The 21,587-nt window shown below is 48.7% G+C and overlaps 1 protein-coding gene across 4 annotated transcripts in view; it reads right to left on the bottom strand.

Annotated features, from left to right (window-relative positions):
* Positions 1-21,587, bottom strand: part of VAV1 (vav guanine nucleotide exchange factor 1) — an 85,014-nt gene that overhangs the window by 62,011 nt on the left and 1,416 nt on the right. Inside the window, exon 1 of one of the 4 annotated variants that reach the window (XM_025367154.1) lies at positions 7,660-7,774. The exons of the other annotated variants lie outside the window; for them this stretch is intronic. Coding sequence (XP_025222939.1) covers positions 7,660-7,710 — 51 coding nt within the window. The 5' untranslated portion in view covers positions 7,711-7,774. Of the gene's footprint in view, positions 1-7,659; positions 7,775-21,587 lie in introns of those variants that run through there. 4 annotated transcript variants of the gene reach the window in all.

Here is a 21,587-nt window from a genome sequence, read left to right as displayed (position 1 = left end):
GTCTGGAATGGGTCTGGCCCCCTGAAACAATGCATCCAGGTCAAATCCCTGGAACCTGTGAAGGTGACCTGTGAATGTATTTTGGAGAAAACGACTTTGTAAGATGTACGGTAAGAATCTCAAGATGGGGAGATGTCTCAGGGACCTTGAGATGAGGATATAGCTCAAGGACCTCAAAATGAGGAGGTATCTCAAGGACCTCAAGATGAGGCGGTATCTCAAGGACCTTAAGATGAAGAGAGAGCTTCAGGACCTCAAGATGAGGATGTATCTCAAGGACCTCGAGATGAGGAGATAGCTTAAGGACCTCAAGATGAGGAGGTATCTCAAGGACCTCAAGATGAAGAGATAGCTTCAGGACCTCAAGATGAGGAGATATCTCAAGGACCTCAAGATTAGGGGATAACTCAAGGACTTCAAGATAAGGAGGTATCTCAAGGACTTCAAGATGAGGAGATATTTAAGACCCACCCAGGTCATCCAGGATCATCCGGATGGGCCCTAAATCCAATGACAAGTGTCCTTGTAAGAGACACACGGACACAGGATAAAACCATGTAAAGATGGAGTCACAATCCAAGGATGCATGTGACGTAGGAGGCAGGAGTCGACTCTGGAGGTGGGGCTCAGACCCTGGACCAGATTGAGGACTAGCTAAAACAGGGAAGAGGCAAAAGCGCCTCTCCATAAAACACGGCCACCAGGGCTATGTCAGTTTACCATTGCCATGGCAACACCCAGAAGCTGACGCTCCTTTCCATGGCAAAGACCTGATAACTCACAAGTTATCACTTTATTTCTAGAAATATCTGCATAATTCACCCCTTGATTTGCATATAATTAAAATGCGTATAAATATGCCTGCAGCACTGCTTGTGAGCTGCTACTCTGGGCTCACTGCCTGTGGGGTAGCCCTGCTCTGGAAGGAACAGTACCTCTGCTGCTGCTCTGCATGGCTGCTTCAATAAAACTTGCTGACACCACCAGCTCGCCCTTGAATTATTTCCTGGGTGAAGCCAAGAACCCTCCCGGGCTAAGCCCCAATCTAGGAACTCGCCTGTCCTGGATTGCCTGGAGCCCCCAGAAGCAGGAACAGGCAGAGAAAGATTCTCCTTTGAAGCCTCCAGAGGGAGTGCAGCTCTGCAGACATCTTGAGTTCAGACCTCTGGCCTCTAGGATTATGAGAGAATAAATGTCCATTGTTCTAAGCCATCAATCCCTGGTCCTTTGTTACAAAAGCCACAAGGAACAAAAGCACTGCCCCCTCCCTCATGAGGACATGAACTTGGAAAAGCATTAACTGTGTCCATTATGTCCTTTGCTGTAACCCCAGCAATCAGTGTAGCCCCTGTTGCTGATGATAAAATAATATCAAATGAGTCTTCCTCCCCTCTTCCTTTCCCCAGCATTTATTTTATTTTGTTTTATTATTTTTATTTTTGAGACAGAGTCTCACTTTCTCGCCCAGACTGGAGTGCAGTTGCATGATCTCGGCTCGCTGCAACCTCCACCTCCTGGGCTCAAGTGATTCTCCTGCCTCAGCCTCTAAGAAGCTGGGATTACAGGTGCCTGCCACCATGGCCGGCTAATTTTTTTGTATTTTTAGTAGAGACGGGGTTTCACCATGTTGGAGATCCACCTGCCTCAACCTCCCAAAGAACTGGGGTTACAGGCATGAGCCACCACGCCTGGCCTCTCCCCACCATTAAATAAAAAATAAGGCTGGGCACGGTGGCTCATGCCTGTAATCCAGAACTTTGGGAGGCCAAGGCAGGCAGGTCACTTGAGGTCAGGAGTTCCAGACCAGCCTGGCCAAGATGGCAAAACCCATCTCTACTAAAAATACAAAAATTAGCTGGGCATGCTGGCACGTGCCTGTAAACCCAGCTACTGTGGAGGCTGAGGCAGGAGAATCACTCGAACCCCTGATGCGGAGGTTGCAGTGAGCCGAGATCACACCACTGCACTCCAGTCTGGGTGACAGAGGAAACTTCCATCAGAAAGGAAGGAAGGGAGGGAGGGAGGGAGGGGAGAGAGAGAGAGAGAGAGAGAGGGAGGAAGGAAGGAGGGAGGGAGGGAGGGAGGGAAGGAAGGAAGGAAGGAAGGAAGGAAGGAAGGAAGGAAGGAAGGAAGGAAGGAAGGAAGGAAGGCAGGCAGGCAGGCAGGCGGGCGCAGTGGCTCACGCCTGTAATCCCAGCACTTTGAGAGGCCGAGGCAGGCAGATCACGAGGTCAGGAGATCAAGACCATCCTGGCTAACACGGTGAAACCCCATCTCTACTGAAAATACAAAAAATTAGCCAGATGTGGTGGTGGGCGCCTGTAGTCCCAGCTACTCGGGAAACTGAGGCAGGAGAATGGTGTGAACCCGGGAGGCGGAGCTTGCAGTGAGCCAAGATCGCACTGTACTCCAGCCTGGGTGAAAAAAAAACACACAAAAAGAAAGAGAAGGAAGGAAGGAAGGAAGGAAGGAGGGAGGGAGGGAGGGAGGAAGGGAGGGAGGGAAAGAAAGACAGAAAGAAAGAAATTAAAATGAATATTCTAATTCAAAGAAGCCCTCAATTTCTTCTTTGCTATTCTCAGCCAGTAATCATCAGGTCTCTTTGGATCTTCCCCAAGACAGCAAGCTCACTCCCTCCAAAACAGTGGTTTGCCCGCCCCCAGGGCGATTCTGCCTCCCAGGGGACATTTGGCAATGTCTGGAGATATTGGGGAGCGGTGCTACTTGTGTGAAATGGATAGAGTCCAAGGATACTGCTGAGCATTTCAGAATACACGGGGCAGCTCTCAGGACAGAAAATGATCCGGCCCCAAATGTCTACAGGACTGAGAATCGGAAATTCTGGCTTAAATTTAGAACTCGGTGCTCATATAAGCACTGATTGCCTCCTGACATCTTATTTCCCCTTCTGAGGTAACAGTTCCTCACGTTCCCCTGTGGAAGCCACCTCAACCTCAACTCAAGGAATAGGCACGTGACCCTGGCCTGGCCCTTCAGAGCATGGTATTCTCCTGGCCACAGCAGCTGGTTCAGAAATAGACATGTGACCAGCCACCCCCCCGACACAAAAAAAGAATCATGTTCAAACAGCCAGGTGCAGTGGCTCACACCTGTAATCCCAGCACTTGGGGAGGCGGAGGCGGGCAGATCACGTGAGGTCAAGAGTTCAAGACCACCCTGGCCAATCTGGTGAAACCCTGTCTCTACTAAAAATACAAAAATTAGCCGGGTGTGGTGGCACCTGTCTGTAATCCCAGCTACTAGGGAGGCAGAGGCACAAGAATTGCTTGAACCCAGGAGGTGGAGGTTGCACTGAGCCGAGATTGTGCCCCTGCACGCCAGCCTGGGTGACAGAGCAAGACTCAGTCTGGGAAAAAAAAAAAAAAAAAAAAAGACCAGGAGCGGTGACTCAGGCCTGTAATCCCAGCACTTTGGGAGGCCGAGGCGGATGGATCACAAGGTCAGGAGATCAAGACCAGCTTGGCCAACATGGTGAAACCCCATCTCTACTAAAAATACAAAAAAATTAGCCAGGCATGGTGGCACGTGTCTGTAGTCCCAGTTACTCAGGAGGCTGAGGCTGGAGAATTGCTTGAACCCGGGAAGCGGAGGCTACAGTGAGCTGAGATCGTGCCATTGCACTCCAGCCTTGACAATAGAGTGGGACTCCGTCTCAAAAAAAAAAAAAAAAAGAATCATGTTCAATGAAGGATAATGCTAGACCTTGGCTTCAGTGACCAGAAAGTTAACACCCCTATTTTCCATCAAACTCAGAGTGATGAGAATATAAATTTAGAGCAGGCTGGACACAGTAGCTCATTCCTGTAATCCCAAAGCTTTGGGAGGCTGAGGCAGAAGGATCATTTGAGGCCAGAAGTTCCAGATCAGCCTGAGCAACATAGTGAGGTCCATCTCCATTGAATGTTTTAATGTTTTTAAAACATTAAAAAAATAGTTGGACATGTTGGCACACACTTGCAGTCCCAACTACTTGGGAAGCTGAGGCAGGAGGATCTCCTGAGCCCAGAAGTTTGAGGCTGCAGGGAGCTATGACTGTGCCACTGTGCTCCAGCCTGTGTGACAGAGCAAAACTTAGACTCAAATAAATAAATAAATTTGGAGTAGTTGGTCACCCTCATCTGCCTCCATGAGGGAAAAGAATGACTGAGGATGAATGAAAACACCCAAAAGAAAGCAGAGGTAAGAGATGGAGGGCTGGGTGCGGTGACTCACGCCGGCAATCCCAGCATTTTTGGAGGCCAAGGCGGGGAAGATTGCTTGAGGTCAGGAGTTCAAGACCAGCCTTGCCAACTTGGTGAAACCCCATCTCTACTAAAAATACAAAAATTAGCCTGGCATGGTGGTGTGCACCTGTAGTGCCAGCTACTCAGGAGACTGAGTTGGGAGGATCACTTGAGGCCAGGAGGTGGAGGTTGCAGTTAGCCAAGATCGCACCACTGCACTCCAGCCTTGGTGACAGAGTGAGACCCTGTCTCAAAAAACAAAAAAAGCAAACAAACAAAAAATAGATAGAGAGAGAGATGGAAAGATCAAGGGTGGGGAGGACATGTCCTGAGATATTGCCTGAGCCCCTGGAGCCAGCCAGACCTGAAGGCCACTGCACTCTAGCCTGGATGACAGAGCAAGACTCTATTTAAAAAAAAAAAAAAAATAGTTTGTCGACAAATGGGCCTGACCGTGTATTGGTTAAATTTTATTTTCAAAATAAAGCAGTAAGACTCTACTTTCAGGGATCATTTTTATAGATTGTTACTAGAGAAGTTTCTCTGAATATGTGGAATACGAAAAATAATAACAATAATAAAATATAAAAATAGTAAACTTCAAATCAATAACAAGAAAAGTAAATAAATAATTTTTTATTTTGTTTTGTTTCATTTTGTTTTGAGACCCTGTGTCACTCTGTTGTTCAGGCTGGAGTGCAGTGGTGCAGTCATGGTTCACTGCAGCCTCCACCTCCCGGGCTCAAGTGATCCTTCCACCTCAGCCTCTTGAGTAGCTGGGACTATAGGCATGCACCATCACACCCAGGTAATTTTTGTAGTTTTTGCAGAGATGGGGTTTTGCCATGTTGCCCAGGCCGGTCTCAAACTTTTGGGCTCAAGTGATCCTCCTGCCTCAGCCTCCCAACATCTTAAGATTATAGGCGTGAGCCACTGCAACCAGCCATAATTTGTATTTTTAATTTTTAAAAATAATTTATTTATTTAGAGATGGGCTTGCTGTGTTGCCCAGGCTGGCGTGCAGTGGCAGGATCACAGTTCACTGCAGTCTCAAACTCCTGGGCTCAAGCGATCCTCCCATCTCAGCCTCCCAGGTAGCTGGGACTACAGACACATGCTAAAATAATTTTTAAAACACGAGTCAGCTTGGGCCGATGAGTTATCGTTTGCCAGCCCCTGTGTTAAGTGAATGAATGAAGCAATTAGAATCATATATTCATTTGATAAATGAAAAATAATTAATTGATCCCCTACTATGTGCCAGGTGCTGTTCTAAAGCACTGGGGGACGTAAAATAGACAAAAATCCTTGTCTTGACATTCGAGTGGAGAAAACAGCTAATAAGCAAATAAGTAAAAGCTATGACAGGTCAGAGAGCAGTAAGTGCTGTGGAAAAAAAGTAAAACATGAAAGAGAATGGGAAGTTGGGAGGGGGAAATCTATGATTTTATTATCTAGAAACAGTGGAAGATCTCTCAGATAAGAAATCTGGGCTGGGCGTGGTGGCTCATTCCTGTAATCCTAGCACTTTGGGAGGCTGAGACAGGCAGATCACTTGAAGTCAGGAGTTCAAGACCAGCCTGGCCAACATGGTGAAACCCCATCTCTACTAAAAATATAAAAATTAGCTGGGTATGGTGGTGCGTGCCTGTAGTCCCTGCTACTCGGGAGGCTGAGGCAGGAGAATCATTTGGGCCCAGGAGGTGGAGGTTGCAGTGAGCTGGGATCATGCCACTGCACTCCAGCCTGGGTAACAGAGCAAGACTCCATCTCAGCAAAGAAAGGAAGAAAGGAAGAAAAGGGACCGGGCCGCTGACCAAGTGCGGTGGCTCACATCAGTAATCCCAGCACTTTGAAAGGCCCAGGTGGGCAGATCACCTGAAGTCAGGAGTTTGAGACCAGCCTGGCCAACACGGTGAAACCCCATCTCTAGTAAAAATACAGAAATTAGCCAGGCATGGTGGCTCATGCCTGTAATCCCACCTACTTGGGAGGCTGAGGCAAGAGAATCGCTTGAATCTAAGAGGCGGAGGTTGCAGTGAGCTGAGATCACATCAGTGCACTCCAGCCTGGGCAATAGACAGAGACTCCATTAAAAAAGAAGGAAGGAAAGGACGGGGAGGGGAGGGGATGGGAGGGGAGGGGGGGGGGGGGGGGGGGAGGGGAGGAGGGGGGAGGGGAGGAGGAGGGGAGGGGGGGGGAGGGAGAGAGAAAGAGAAAGAAAGAGAGGGAGGAAGGAAGGGAAGGGAGGGAAGGGAAAGAAGGGAAAGAAAGGAAAGAAAGGAAAGGAAAGAAAGAGAGAGGCGAAGTGGCTCATGTCTATATCCGAGCACTTTGGGAGGCAGAGGCGAGAGGATCACTTGAGCCCAGAAGTTGGAGGCTGCAGTGAGCTATGATAACGCCACTGCACTCCAGCCTGGGCAATAGAGCAAGACCCCTTCTCCGAAAAAAAAGAGACGGAGAGAGAGAAAGAGAAACCTGAAGGAGGAGATAAGAGAACACTCACAGTGTACACCTGAGGGAAGAGGAATCCCTGAAGAAGGAAGAGGCAGTGCAAAGGCCCTGAGGCTGCATTGTGCTGGGTGGCTGATGTGGCTGCAGTACAGAGAGCAATGGGCAGAGAGGGAGCAGGGGAGGGCTGAGAGGTGGACAGAGGCCAAATGCATAAGCCTTTGTGGGCTACAGTGAGGAGTTTGTCTTTTTCACCAAGGGCAGTGGAGAACCAGGGAGGGCTGTGAGTAGGGAAGGGACAGAGATTTCCAGCATCCTCTGTCAAAGTCCTGAAAGGTGACGTTGCCCAGCACTGGACCGAGAGAGGAGGTCAGTGAATAGAACAGAATGGAGGCTGGGCGTGGTGATTCACATCTGTAATTCCAGCACTTTGGGAGGCTGAGGAGGGCGAATCGCTTGAGGCCAGGAGTTCGAGACCAGCTTGGCCAACATGGTGAAACCCCATCTCTACTAAAAATACAAAAATCAGCTAGGTGTGGTGGCACTTGCCTATAATCCCAGCTACTCAGGAGGCTGAGGCAGGAGAATCACGTGAACCTGGGAGACAGAGGCTGCCATGAGCCAAGATCGTGCCACTGCACTCTAGCCTGGGAGAAAGAGTGAGACTCTGTCTCAAAGAAAAAAAAAAAAAAAGAGAAAGAAAAAGAAAGAACAGAACAGAATGGAAAGGAAGGGCAGTGCCAAGTGCTGACCCTCCTAAGCGCCCCTCCTGTTCGCCCTAGCAGGCAAGATAAGAGGAGGTTTTCCAATCAACCCAACCCATTTTGCTGAGGTTTGCTGTCACCCAGCCCCCTCATCCCCAACTGAATTCCTCCCCCATGGCCTTGGCTCAGGTCCTTCTCATTCTACATTCCATTGAGATTTCCACAGACCTGCATAGATATATTTAGAGACAGGGTCTTACTCTTTTGTCCAGGCTGGAGTACAGTAGCACAATCATAGCTGACTGCAGCATCGAACTCCTGGGCTCAAGCGATCCTCCTGCCTCAACTTCCTGAGTAGCTGAGACTATAGGTGTGCACCACCATGCTGGGCTAATTTTTTTATATTTTGTAGAGACGGGACCTTGGTATGTTGCCCAGGCTGGTCTGGAACTCCTGGCCTCAAGCAATCCTCCTGTCACGGCCTCCCAAAGTGCGAAGATTACAGGCATGAGCCACCATGCCCAGCCCTAGACCTGCATTCATGAAACCCCCTCCATTTCATGAGGAACCAGCTAGGCATTACCCTGAGGTTCTAGGGCACTGACTTCTTTGCATCCAACCAACCTATCTCCTTTTGATCCCCACCCAGCTCCAATTTAACCACATTCCTAGTGTCCCTGGTAGTTAAATGGAGCCATATGACCAAGTTCTGGCCAATAACAAGAATGGAGGCCGGGCATGGTGGCTCACGCCTGTAATCCCAGCACTTTGGGAGGCTGAGGTAGGCGAATCACCTGAGGTCGGGAGTTCGAGACCACCCTGACCAACATGGAGAAACCCCGTCTCTACTAAAAATATACAAAATTACCCAGGTGTGATGGTGCATGCCTGTAATCCCAGCTACTTGGGAGGCTGAGGCAGGAGAATCAGTTGAACCCGGGAGGCGGAGGTTGCAGTGATGCAGTGAGCAGAGATCGCGCCATTTCACTCCAGCCTGGACGACAAGAGAGAAACTCCATCTCAAAAAAAAAAAAAGAAGAAGAATGGAGGTGGTGGCGCCACTTCCCGGCCTGGCCTGTGAAATTCTTTCATCGCGCTCTTTCTCCAGTAGAAAAGACTCCAAGACTGCAAGGGCCTTGGGGAAGCGAAGACCATAAGATGATGGAGCCTGGGCACCAGGGTGACTTTATAACATAGAGCCCTCCTCTTCCAACCCCCAGGTTGACCCAAACTGAATTGTGACAAGAACAAGAAGTAAACTCTCACTATCACTGAAGGCATGTAATTTGGTTTTGTGTTTTGAGGGTTTGGTTTTTTGTTGTTGTTGTTTTGTTTTGTTTTTGTTTTTGAGACGGAGTCTCGCTCTGTCACCAGGCTGGAGTGCAGTGGCATGACCTCAGCTCACCGCAACCTCCGCCTCCCAGGTTCAAGCGATTTTCCTGCCTCAGCCTCCCAAGTAGCTGGGACTACAAGTGCCTGCCACCACACCTGGCTAATTTACACATTTTCAGTAGAGACGAGATTTCCCCATGTTGGCCAGGCTGGTCTCAAACTCCTGACCTCATGATCCGCCTGCCTCAGCCTCCCAAAGTGCTGGGATTACAGGCGTGAGCCACCACACCTGGCCTTTTTTTTCATCCGAGACAGGGTCTCCCTCTGTCACCCAGGCCAGACTGCGGTGGCACAATCATAGCCCACTGCAGCCTCCAACTCCTAGGCTCAAGCGATCCTCCTGCCTCAGCCTCCTAGGTAGCTGGGACGACAGGCACATGCCACCATGCCCTGCTAATATTTTTGTTTGTTTGGTTGGTTGGTATTTTGTAGAGATGGGGGTCTTGTGTGTTGCCCAGGCTAGTCTCGAACTCCTGGCCTCAAGCGATTAGCCTGCCTTGGCTTCCCAAAGTGTTGGGATTATAGGCGTGAGCCATTGTGCCTGGCAAAATGATGCAATTTGTTACAGCAGTTAACATACATACCCTGACTTACACACCATTGCCTACAGGTCGCTCGGACTTGATGGAATTCAATTAACAAAAATAATGACTCTCATTCATTTAGCACTCGCTATATGTTAATTGCCGTGCTGGGAAATTAATTTATTTATCACGTTTAATCCTACAACTCTGAAATAAAGGTACTATCAACATTTCCATTTTATTTTATTTTATTTTTATTTTTATTTATTTATTTATTTTAGTTGGAGTCTCACTCTGTCGCCTAGGCTGGAGTGCAGTGGTGCAATCTTGGCTCACTACAGCCTCCGCCTCCTGGGTTCAAGGGATTCTCCTGCCTCAGCCTTCCGAGTAGCTGGGATTACAGGTGCCAACCACCACACCCGGCTAATTATTATATTTGTAGTAGAGTCGGGGTTTCACCATGTTGGACAGGCTGGTCTTGAACTCCTGACCTCAGGTGATCCACCCACCTCAGCCTCCCAAAGTGCTGGGATTACAGGCGTGAGCCGTGTGCACGGCCAACATTCCCATTTTATAGATTTCCTGTTTTATAGATAAGACAATCGGGGGTCCAATAGGTTAAGTAATTATTTTTTTCTCCAAAACCACAAAGCTAGCAAATACCTGATTTACAGTTTAAGTCAACCTAATACATTAAGAGCTCCTAAAAATCACTAAGAGATGCCTGTAATCCCAGCACTTTGGGAGGCCAAGGCAGGAGGATCACTCGAGGTCAGGAGTTCGGGACCAGCCAGGCCAACATGGCGAAACACTGTCTCTACTAAAAATACAAAAATTAGCTGGGCATCTTGGTGCATGCCTGTAATTACAGCTACTTGTGAGGCTGAGGCACAAGAATCACTTGAACCTGGGAGGCGGAGGTTGCAGTGAGCTGAGATCGCGCCACTATACTGCAGCCTGTACAACAGAGAAACAGCCTCAAAAAAAAAAAAAAAAAAAATCAGTAAGAGAAAAGGTCAGTAGTTCTAGAAAGGACAACAATAGTAAGCAAGTAATATGAACAGAGATTGTATCACGGGAAGAAAATATAAATAGCTCTTAAACATAAGGAAAGAGGTTCAGCTTCACTCGGAATAAGAGAAAATGTAAATTGAGCCTTAATGAGCTCCACTGATTACCCATCCAGCTGGAAAAACTCCAGAATCTTACAACAGAACCGTCTGTCGGGGAGGCGGGCAGAGAAGCCGGTCCTCTGTCTGGCATGTGGTGGTATAATTGAAACAATTCATATGGAAACCATCCCAGACGGCTAACGATTTGGCAATATCTATCAAAAACACTAAGATTGGCTAGCACTTCCGTTGACAAAATAAAACGTCTTAAAATTTGAAAACTGAAAACACAAGGGCTGGGCGGAGCATGATGATTCCTGCTTATCATCCCAGCACTTTGGGAGGCCGAGGTGGGAGGATCTCTTGAGGCCAGGAGTTTGAGACCAGCCTGGGCAACATGGTGAGACCCCCATCTCTACTGTAAAAAATGGTGGGCTTGGTGGTGTGCACCTGTAGTCCCAGCTGCTCAGGAGGCTGAGGCAGGAGGATCACTTGAACCCCGGAAGTGGAGGTTGCAGTGAGCAGATATCGTGCCAATGCACCCCAGCCTGGGTGACAGAGCGAGACTGTCTCAAAAGAAAGATAAGAAATCTCTGTATAAAATGTGGTATAAATGATAAGAAATTGCCTGGGCATGGTGACTCATGCCCATAATCCCAGCACTTTAGGAGGCCGAGGCGGGCGGATCACCTGAGGTCAGGAGTTCAAGACCAGCCTGGTCAACATGGTGAAATCCCGTCTCTACAAAAAAATTAGCTGAATGTGGTGGCACATGCCTGTAATCCCAGGTACTTGGGAAGCTGAGGCAGGAGAATCTCTTGAACCCAGGAAGTGGAGGTTGTTGTGAGCCGAGATCACGCCATTGCACTCCAGCCTGGGGAATAGAGTGAGACTCTGTCTCAAAAAAAAAAAAAAAAAGAAAAGAAAAGAAAAGAAAAAAGAAATCTTGTAACACAATGGTAAGTATTCAGTGCAGTCCCATGCTGTACAGGTTTGTAGCCTAGGAACAATAGGTTATACCATATCGTCCAGGTGTGCAGTACACTGTACCATCTAGGTTTGTTTAAATGTACTCTACGATGTTCACACAACTATGAAACCACCTAACTATGCATTTCTCAGAACCGATTCCTTTTATTAAGCAACACACGACTGTATATGCAGCTAAATACTTTTCTAAGTTCTTTATAATAATTCGCTTATCCCCCATAACGATGCCATAAATAGGGATTTAGCATCCTCATTGTACAGATGAGAAACCAGGAAACGGAGGGGTTTACTAACGTGCCCAAGATCACACAGCAGAGGAGCTGGAAAATGATCCATGGATGAGGTTATTATTGTTTTTTAGGAGCTATAATTGGGCCAGGCACAGTGGCTCACACCTGTAACCCCAGCACTCTGGGAGGTCGAGGCGAGCGGATCACCTGAGGTCAGGAGTTTGAGACCAGCCTGGCCAACATGGTGAAACCCCGTCTCTATTAAAAATACAAAAATTAGCCAGGCATGATGGTGGGTGCCTGTAATTCCAGCTACTCAGGAGGCTAAGGCAAGAGAATCGCTTGAACCCAGGAGACAGAGGTTGCAGTGAGCTGAGATCGCGCCATTGCACTCCAGCCTGGGCAACAAGAGCAAAACTCCATCTCAAAAATAATTAATTAATTAAAAGAAAACATTCTTCATGATGTGCTTATGTCACATTGCATGCCTGTATCAAAATAGCTCGTATACCCCATAAATATGTATCTACTATGTACCCACAAAAATTAAAAATATTTTTTAAAATGTTTAAATCTTAGGCATGGTAGCATGCTCCTGTCGTCCCAGTTACTTGGGGAGGCTGACGTAGGAGGATCACTCGGGCCTAGGAGATTGAGAATGTAGTGAGCCCTGATCGAACCATTGCACCACTGTGCTACACCCTGGAGGACAAAGCAAACAAAACCTCGTCTCAAAAAAAAAAAAAAAAAAAAAAAAAAAGGAAGCTGTAATTGTTTCATTTAATTTCATTTTTGACATGGAGTCTCATTCTGTTGCCCAGGCTGGAGTACAGTGATGTGATCTCGGCTCACTGCAACCTCCGCCTTCCGGGTTCGAGTGATTCTCCTGCCTCAACCTCCGTAGTTGCTGGGATTACAGGCGCACGCCACCACACTGAGCTGTTTTGTATTTTTAGTAGAGACAGGGTTTCACCATGTTAGCCAGGCTGGTCTCGAACTCCTGACCTCAGGTGATCTGCCCGCTTCAGCCTCCCAAACAGCTGGGATTACAGGCATGAGCCACCACACCCAGCCCCCAGCTTTATTTCATTTTTATTTTTCATTTTTACAGAGACGAGGTCACACTCTGTTGCCCAGGCTGGCCTCTAACTCCTGGACTCAAGCAATCCTCCTGCCTCGGTCTCCCAAAGTGCTGGGATTACAGGCCTGAACCACTGCACCCAGCCAGGCCCCTCCTTCGTTTAGACTAATGTCTAGCACAGAGCAAGCAAAATACAAGTCTTTCTTAAAATAAATGGAATACACAGTCATGTTATAAAGAATAATTATAATCTCTACAGACTGACTTGGAAAGACTGCCAAGGTGATGAGTGAGGAAAGCAGGCACAGAGCAGTGGGTGGCGTGTGTCATCTTTCCTGTTATGGGAGGATGGAGATAAGAACCCCTATTCTGGCCGGGTGCAGTGGCTCATGCCTGTAATCCCAGCACTATGGAAGGCCGAGGTGGGAGGATTGCTTGAGGCCAGGAGTTCAAGACCAGCCTGGGCATCATAGCAAAACCCCATCCCTACAAAAAATTAAAAAAATTAGCCAGGTATTGCTGGCACACACTGGTAGTCACAGCTACTCGGGAGGCTGAGGCAGGAGGACTGCTTGAGCCCAGGAGTCTGAGGCTGCAGTAAGCTGTGATCGTACCACTGCACTTCAGCCTGAGTGACAGATCGACACCCTGTCTCAAAAAACAGACAAATAAAAAAATCACCCAACTATGCTGATGCACACCTGTAGTCCCAGCTACTCGAGGGGCTGAGGCAGGAGGGTTGCTGGAGCCCAGGAGTTGGAGGCTGCAGTGAGCTGTGATCATACCGCTGCACTCCAGCCTGGCCGACAAAGCAACTCTGTCTCTTAAGGAAAAAAAAAAAAAGCTGGGCGCGGTGGCTCACGCCTATAATCCCAGCACTTTGGGAGGCCGAGGCGGGAGGATCACAAGGTCAGGAGATCGAGACCATCCTGGCTAACACGGTGAAACCCCGTCTCTACTAAAAATACAAAAAAATTAGCCAGGCGAGGTGGCAGGCGCCTGTAGTCCCAGCTACTCGGGAGGCTGAGGCATGAGAATGTTGTGAACCCGGGAGGCGGAGCTTGCAGTGAGCTGAAATCGCGCCACTGCACTCCAGCCTGGGCCACAGAGTGAGACTCCATCTCAAAAAAAAAAAAAAAGTAGATATGGTGTCTCACCGTGTTACCAGGCTTTGAACTCCTGAACTCAAGCAGTTCACCCACCTCGGTCTCCCAAAGTGCTGGGATTACAGATATGAGCCACCACACCCAGGCAAAATCGGGTTTTCTTTTGTTTTGAGACAAAGTCTCTCTCTGTTGCCCAGGCTGGAATGCAGTGGTGCCATCGCAGCTCACTGCAGCCCAGGCTTAAGTGATCCTCCCCACTTAGCCTCTTGGGTAGCTGGGACCACAAGCGTGAGCCACCGCCCAACCTTAAAAGGTGCCATTTTTATCTGTGTTTCACAGATGGAGAAACTGAAGCTCAGAGAGGTGAAACCAGGAAGCAGTGGTACCAGAATTTGAACCGAGGTGTGGCTCTCCTAAGCCACCACCCACCCCACTCCCCAGTCCACCCCCTACTCTTAACTGTCCCACCCTCTCCCCACTATTCACTGATGCTGGGGACCTTAACATCATCTTGTCCCCGGCACCTGCCCACATCCTAGGTCTAACCAGCTCCCAGGTCCTGGTGGATCTTTTTTTCAACAATCTGTTCTTTCCTCTCCAGTCTCTTGGCCTTCAAGTTCCATCTCTGCAGCCCAGATTTTGGACTTCAAGAGCACAGTGGTGGCTGGGTGTGGTGGCTTACCCCTGTAATCCCAGCACTTTGGGAGGCCGAGGCCTGTGGATCACTTGAGGTCAGGAGTTTGAGACCAGCCTGGCCAACATGCTGAAACCCTGTCTCTACTAAAAATACAGAAATTAGCTAGGCATGGTGGCACACATCTGTAGCCCCAGCTACTCAGGAGGCTGAGACAGGAGAATCGCTTGAACCTGGGAGGTGAAGGCTGCAGTGAGCCAAGATCATGCCACTGCACTCCAGCCTGGGCAACAGAAATTAGCCCAGCGTGGTGGCAGTTGCCTATAATCCCAGCTACTCAGGAGGCTGAGGCAGGAGAATTGCTTGAACCTGGGAGGTGAAGGCTGCAGTGAGTTGGTACTGTGCCACTGCCTTCCAGCCTGGGAGACAGCAAGGCTCTGTCTCATTTAAAAAAAAAAATCATAATGGAGAGTTGGGTGTCTTGGTATAGCTGTGGCTTCTCATGATGGTATCATCCTCTCCCTGGGCCTCAGATCTCAAGGGGACCAGCTGCTTGGAGATTCACTCCAATCTGACCTCCTTTACCGTTCCCATCAGCTGGGCCAGTCACTGCCCTGAACATACAGGCACTGACTAGCTCCTACCTCAGGGCCTTTGCACTGGCAGTAACCACTGTCTGGGACACCATTTCCCCAGATCCACATGGTTCATTCCTTAATTTTCCCCAGGTTTCTGCTCCAATGTCACCTTACCACTAGCCCTCCTCATTCATCAAAGTGCCCCCTGCATACCCTGTTCCACTTTGTTTTCTCCAGAGCAGTACATACCACCTCCTGCACCTCCTGATGTCTTATACATTGTCTTATTTCCTCACTGTCAGCCTCCCCTACTAGAATGCAGGCTCCTCAACAACAGGGGTGTGTGTGTGTGTGGGTGTGTGTGCTATTCACACTGTCCCCAGCACCAAGAACAGGGCCTGGCAGACCTTGTCACTGTTGGATGGATGGATGGATGGATGAATGGATGAATGAACAGATAAATGGATGAATGAATGGATGGATGGGTAGATGGATGGATAGATGAGTAGATGGGTGGATGAGTGGAGGGATGGAGGGGGTGGGTGGGTGGATGGATGGATGGATGGATGGATGGATGGATGGATGGATGGATGAGGTGAAGGATGGATGAGTACATGGAAGGATGGGTGGGTGGGCGGGTGGATGACAGATAGATGAATGGATGGGCTGGGTGCGGTGGCTCACACCTGTAATCCCAGCACTTTGGAAGGCTGAGACGAACGGATCACAAGGTCAGGAGTTCAAGACCAACCTGGCCAATATGGTGAAACCTCATATCTACTAAAAATACAAAATTAGCCGGGCGTGGTGGTGGGTGCCTGTAGTCCCAGCTACTCAGGAGGCTGAGGCAGGAAAATTGCTTGAACCTGGGAGGCAGAGGTTGTAGTGAGCAGAGATCACGCCACTGCACTCCAGCCTGGGCAACAGAGCGAGACTCCGTAAAAATAAAAAATAAAAATAAAAAATAAAAGATAGATTAGTGGATGGATGGATCCATGGATAGATGGGTGGGTGGATGGGTGAATGGGTGGGTGTGTGGATGGGTGGATGGATGGATAGATGGAGGGAAAAATAGATGGATGGATGGATAGATTGATAGATGGATAAATGAGTAGATAGATGATAGGTGGATGGATGAGTGGATGGACGGATGAGTGGGTGAATGGGTGGGTGATTGGATGGATAGATGGATGGATGAGTCGATGGATGAATGGATGAGTGGATGGATGGATGGATGGATGGATGGATGGATGGATGGATGGATAGATGAGTGGGTGGATGAATGGATGGGTGGGTGGATGAATGGATGGATGGGTGGGTGGATGGATGGATGGATGAATGGATGGATGGATAGATGAGTGGGTGGATGAATGGATGGGTGGGTGGATGAATGGATGGATGGGTGGGTGGATGGATGNGATTAGTGGATGGATGGATCCATGGATAGATGGGTGGGTGGATGGGTGAATGGGTGGGTGTGTGGATGGGTGGATGGATGGATAGATGGAGGGAAAAATAGATGGATGGATGGATAGATTGATAGATGGATAAATGAGTAGATAGATGATAGGTGGATGGATGAGTGGATGGACGGATGAGTGGGTGAATGGGTGGGTGATTGAATGGAAGGATAGATGGATGGATGAGTCGATGGATGAATGGATGAGTGGATGGATGGATGGATGGATGGATGGATGGATGGATGGATGGATAGATGAGTGGGTGGATGAATGGATGGGTGGGTGGATGAATGGATGGATGGGTGGGTGGATGGATGGATGGATGAATGGATGGATGGATAGATGAGTGGATAGATGAATGGATGAGCAGATGGATAAGTGAATGAATGGATGGATGGATAGATGGATGGATGAGTGGATGGATGGATGGATGGATGGATAAATGGATGGATGGATGGGTAGATGGATAGATAATTGGAGGGATAGATGAGTGGATGAATGAGTGGGTGAGGGGGTGGGTGAGTGGGTGGGTAGGTGGATGGATGGATGGATGAATGGATGAGCAGATGGATGGATAAGTGAATGAATGGATGGATGGATAGGTAGATGGATGAGTGGATGGATGGATGAGTGGATGGATGGATGGATGGATGGATGGATGGATGGATGGATGGATGGATGGATGGATGGATGGATGAATAAATGGATGGATGGATGGGTAGATGGATGGATAATTGGAGGGATAGATGAGTGAATGAATGAGTGGGTAGATGGATGGATGGATGGATGGATGGATGGATATATTCTTTCCACCCTCTTCTCAAGAAACAACTGAGAAAAAAGAGAGGGACTCTGAAGAGAAATGACAGAAACTGGGAAGAATTCTCATTCCAGCCTGCACACCTTTATTTATGCCATTTCCTCCGCAGAAGCACCTTTCCTTTTTCCCTCCGCCCTTTCACAGCCCATGGGGCATTCACAGCTCCAGCTTCAATCTGTGGACAGTTAGGCACCCAGAAACCTAGAGAGGTTGTTCCTGTGGCAGCTTCCTCTGGGCTTCTTGTCAATACCTTTTACCTTCCCACATACATCCCCACTACATACCAGACACAGGGCCGAGCTTCAAAAGGCGACAAAATGAGTAGGGACAGGAATGTGCCCCCTCCCAGAGGGAAAGCGTCCAGGTACACCCCTGCCCAGCCTAGAGCCTGATACAGCTGGGCACAGGAAGCCAGAACAATGAGAAAAACTCCTATTTACTCTTCAAAATCCCAGCACAAATGTCCCCTCTTACATAAAGCCTGAACCCACCTGGGTTCCCGCTGTTCCCTGTTGCAGAGGATTAGAACTGTCTTTGGAGTGCAACTGCTCTCCCAGGGATTAGCATCATGCACCCTTGCCCTTCATCCAAAAACTGGCTTTAGCTAAGACACACACAGGAGTGGAAGTTCATCCTTAAGTCTATCCACTTTCCCATTAGCTGCTATTGAAGCATCACAGAGACCTTGACTCCCTGCCAGGTCTAACAGATGGGTCCTAACAGATCCCATGACTACTTCCTCATGCCCTAGAAACCAGAAGGAGATTGAGCAAATGTAGGCAAAGCAGGGATGGGCTGTGGCCAGAGAGGATGGATGCTTAGGTTGGTGGGGGGAGTGCCTTCTCCTTTCGGGAAGCCCTATCACAGCTGAGGATGGTGTAATCCCCTGGCACTAAAGAAACAGAAGGGCCGGGTGCGGTGGCTCGTGCCTGTAATCCCAGCATTTCGAGAGGCCGAGGTGGACAGATCACCTGAGGTCAGGAGTTCGAGGCCAGCTTGGTCAACATGGCAAAATCCCATCTCTACTAAAAATACAAAAAANGGGTGGATGGATGGATGGATGGATGGATGGATGGATGGATGGATGGATGAGGTGAAGGATGGATGAGTACATGGAAGGATGGGTGGGTGGGCGGGTGGATGACAGATAGATGAATGGATGGGCTGGGTGCGGTGGCTCACACCTGTAATCCCAGCACTTTGGAAGGCTGAGACGAACGGATCACAAGGTCAGGAGTTCAAGACCAACCTGGCCAATATGGTGAAACCTCATATCTACTAAAAATACAAAATTAGCCAGGCATGGTGGTGGGTGCCTGTAGTCCCAGCTACTCAGGAGGCTGAGGCAGGAAAATTGCTTGAACCTGGGAGGCAGAGGTTGTAGTGAGCAGAGATCACGCCACTGCACTCCAGCCTGGGCAACAGAGCGAGACTCCGTAAAAATAAAAATTAAAAATTAAAAATAAAAGATAGATTAGTGGATGGATGGATCCATGGATAGATGGGTGGGTGGATGGGTGAATGGGTGGGTGTGTGGATGGGTGGATGGATGGATAGATGGAGGGAAAAATAGATGGATGGATGGATAGATTGATAGATGGATAAATGAGTAGATAGATGATAGGTGGATGGATGAGTGGATGGACGGATGAGTGGGTGAATGGGTGGGTGATTGAATGGAAGGATAGATGGATGGATGAGTCGATGGATGAATGGATGAGTGGATGGATGGATGGATGGATGGATAGATGAGTGGGTGGATGAATGGATGGGTGGGTGGATGAATGGATGGATGGGTGGGTGGATGGATGGATGGATGAATGGATGGATGGATAGATGAGTGGATAGATGAATGGATGAGCAGATGGATAAGTGAATGGATGGATGGATAGATGGATGGATGAGTGGATGGATGGATGGATGGATGGATGGATAAATGGATGGATGGATGGGTAGATGGATAGATAATTGGAGGGATAGATGAGTGGATGAATGAGTGGGTGAGGGGGTGGGTGAGTGGGTGGGTAGGTGGATGGATGGATGAATGAATGGATGAGCAGATGGATGGATAAGTGAATGAATGGATGGATGGATAGGTAGATGGATGAGTGGATGGATGGATGAGTGGATGGATGGATGGATGGATGGATGGATGGATGGATGGATGGATGGATGAATAAATGGATGGATGGATGGGTAGATGGATGGATAATTGGAGGGATAGATGAGTGAATGAATGAGTGGGTAGATGGATGGATGGATGGATGGATGGATGGATATATTCTTTCCACCCTCTTCTCAAGAAACAACTGAGAAAAAAGAGAGGGACTCTGAAGAGAAATGACAGAAACTGGGAAGAATTCTCATTCCAGCCTGCACACCTTTATTTATGCCATTTCCTCCGCAGAAGCACCTTTCCTTTTTCCCTCCGCCCTTTCACAGCCCATGGGGCATTCACAGCTCCAGCTTCAATCTGTGGACAGTTAGGCACCCAGAAACCTAGAGAGGTTGTTCCTGTGGCAGCTTCCTCTGGGCTTCTTGTCAATACCTTTTACCTTCCCACATACATCCCCACTATATACCAGACACAGGGCCGAGCTTCAAAGGGTGACAAAATGAGTAGGGACAGGAATGTGCCCCCTCCCAGAGGGAAAGCGTCCAGGTACACCCCTGCCCAGCCTAGAGCCTGATACAGCTGGGCACAGGAAGCCAGAACAATGAGAAAAACTCCTATTTACTCTTCAAAATCCCAGCACAAATGTCCCCTCTTACATAAAGCCTGAACCCACCTGGGTTCCCGCTGTTCCCTGTTGCAGAGGATTAGAACTGTCTTTGGAGTGCAACTGCTCTCCCAGGGATTAGCATCATGCACCCTTGCCCTTCATCCAAAAACTGGCTTTAGCTAAGACACACACAGGAGTGGAAGTTCATCCTTAAGTCTATCCACTTTCCCATTAGCTGCTATTGAAGCATCACAGAGACCTTGACTCCCTGCCAGGTCTAACAGATGGGTCCTAACAGATCCCATGACTACTTCCTCATGCCCTAGAAACCAGAAGGAGATTGAGCAAATGTAGGCAAAGCAGGGATGGGCTGTGGCCAGAGAGGATGGATGCTTAGGTTGGTGGGGGGAGTGCCTTCTCCTTTCGGGAAGCCCTATCACAGCTGAGGATGGTGTAATCCCCTGGCACTAAAGAAACAGAAGGGCCGGGTGCGGTGGCTCGTGCCTGTAATCCCAGCATTTCGAGAGGCCGAGGTGGACAGATCACCTGAGGTCAGGAGTTCGAGGCCAGCTTGGTCAACATGGCAAAATCCCATCTCTACTAAAAATACAAAAAAAAAAAAAATTAGGCAGGCATGGTGGTGGGTGCCTGTAGTCCCAGCTACTCAGGAGGCTGGGGCAGGAGAACTGCTTGAACTCAGGAGGCGGAGGTTGCAGTAAGCCCAGATCTCATCACTGCACTAGAGCCAGGGCAACGCAGCAAGATTCTGTCTCAAAATACAAGAATAAATTAAGAGTCTATATATTTTCCTAATTACATTTGTATTCCTCCTTGGATCCTTCATGAGTAACTTAGAGAGTCTATATTCTATCGGCTGGGTGCGGTGGCTTACGCCTGTAATCCCAGCACTTTGGGAGGCTGAGGCTGGTGGATCACCTGAGGTCAGGAGTTCAAGACCAGCCTGGCCAACATGGTGAAACCCCATCTCTACTAAAAAAAAAAAAAAAAAAAAATACAAAAATCTGCTGGGCATGTTGGCACACCCCCGTAATCCCAGTTACTCAAGAGGCTGAGGCAGGAGAATCACTTGAACCCAGGAGGTGGAGGTTGCAGTGAGCTGAGATCGCACCACTGCATTCCAGCCTGGGTGACAGAGTAAGACTCCGTCTCAAAAAATAAAACAACAACAACAACAAAAACAAAAAACAAAAAAACAGAAGGAGCGGCCAGGCGTGGTGGCTCACACCTGTAATCCCAGCACTTTGGAAGGCCGAGGCAGGTGGATCATTTGAGGTCAGGAGTTCAAGACTAGCCTGGCCAACATGGTGAAACCCCGTCTCTACTAAAAATACAAAAATTAGCCAGGTGTGGTGGCGTGCACCTGTAATCCCAGCTACTCGGGAGGCTGAGGCAGGAGAATTGCTTGATCCTGAGAGGTTAAGGTTGCAGTGAGCTGAGATCGCGCCACTGCACTCCAGCCTGGGTGACAGAGTGAGACCCTGTCTTTAAAAAATTAATTAATTAATTAAAAAATAACC

The sequence above is a fragment of the Theropithecus gelada genome, chromosome 19 (assembly GCF_003255815.1).
Source record: "Theropithecus gelada isolate Dixy chromosome 19, Tgel_1.0, whole genome shotgun sequence".
NCBI lineage: Eukaryota > Metazoa > Chordata > Mammalia > Primates > Cercopithecidae > Theropithecus > Theropithecus gelada.
This window is presented reverse-complemented; position numbering and strand designations above follow the sequence as displayed.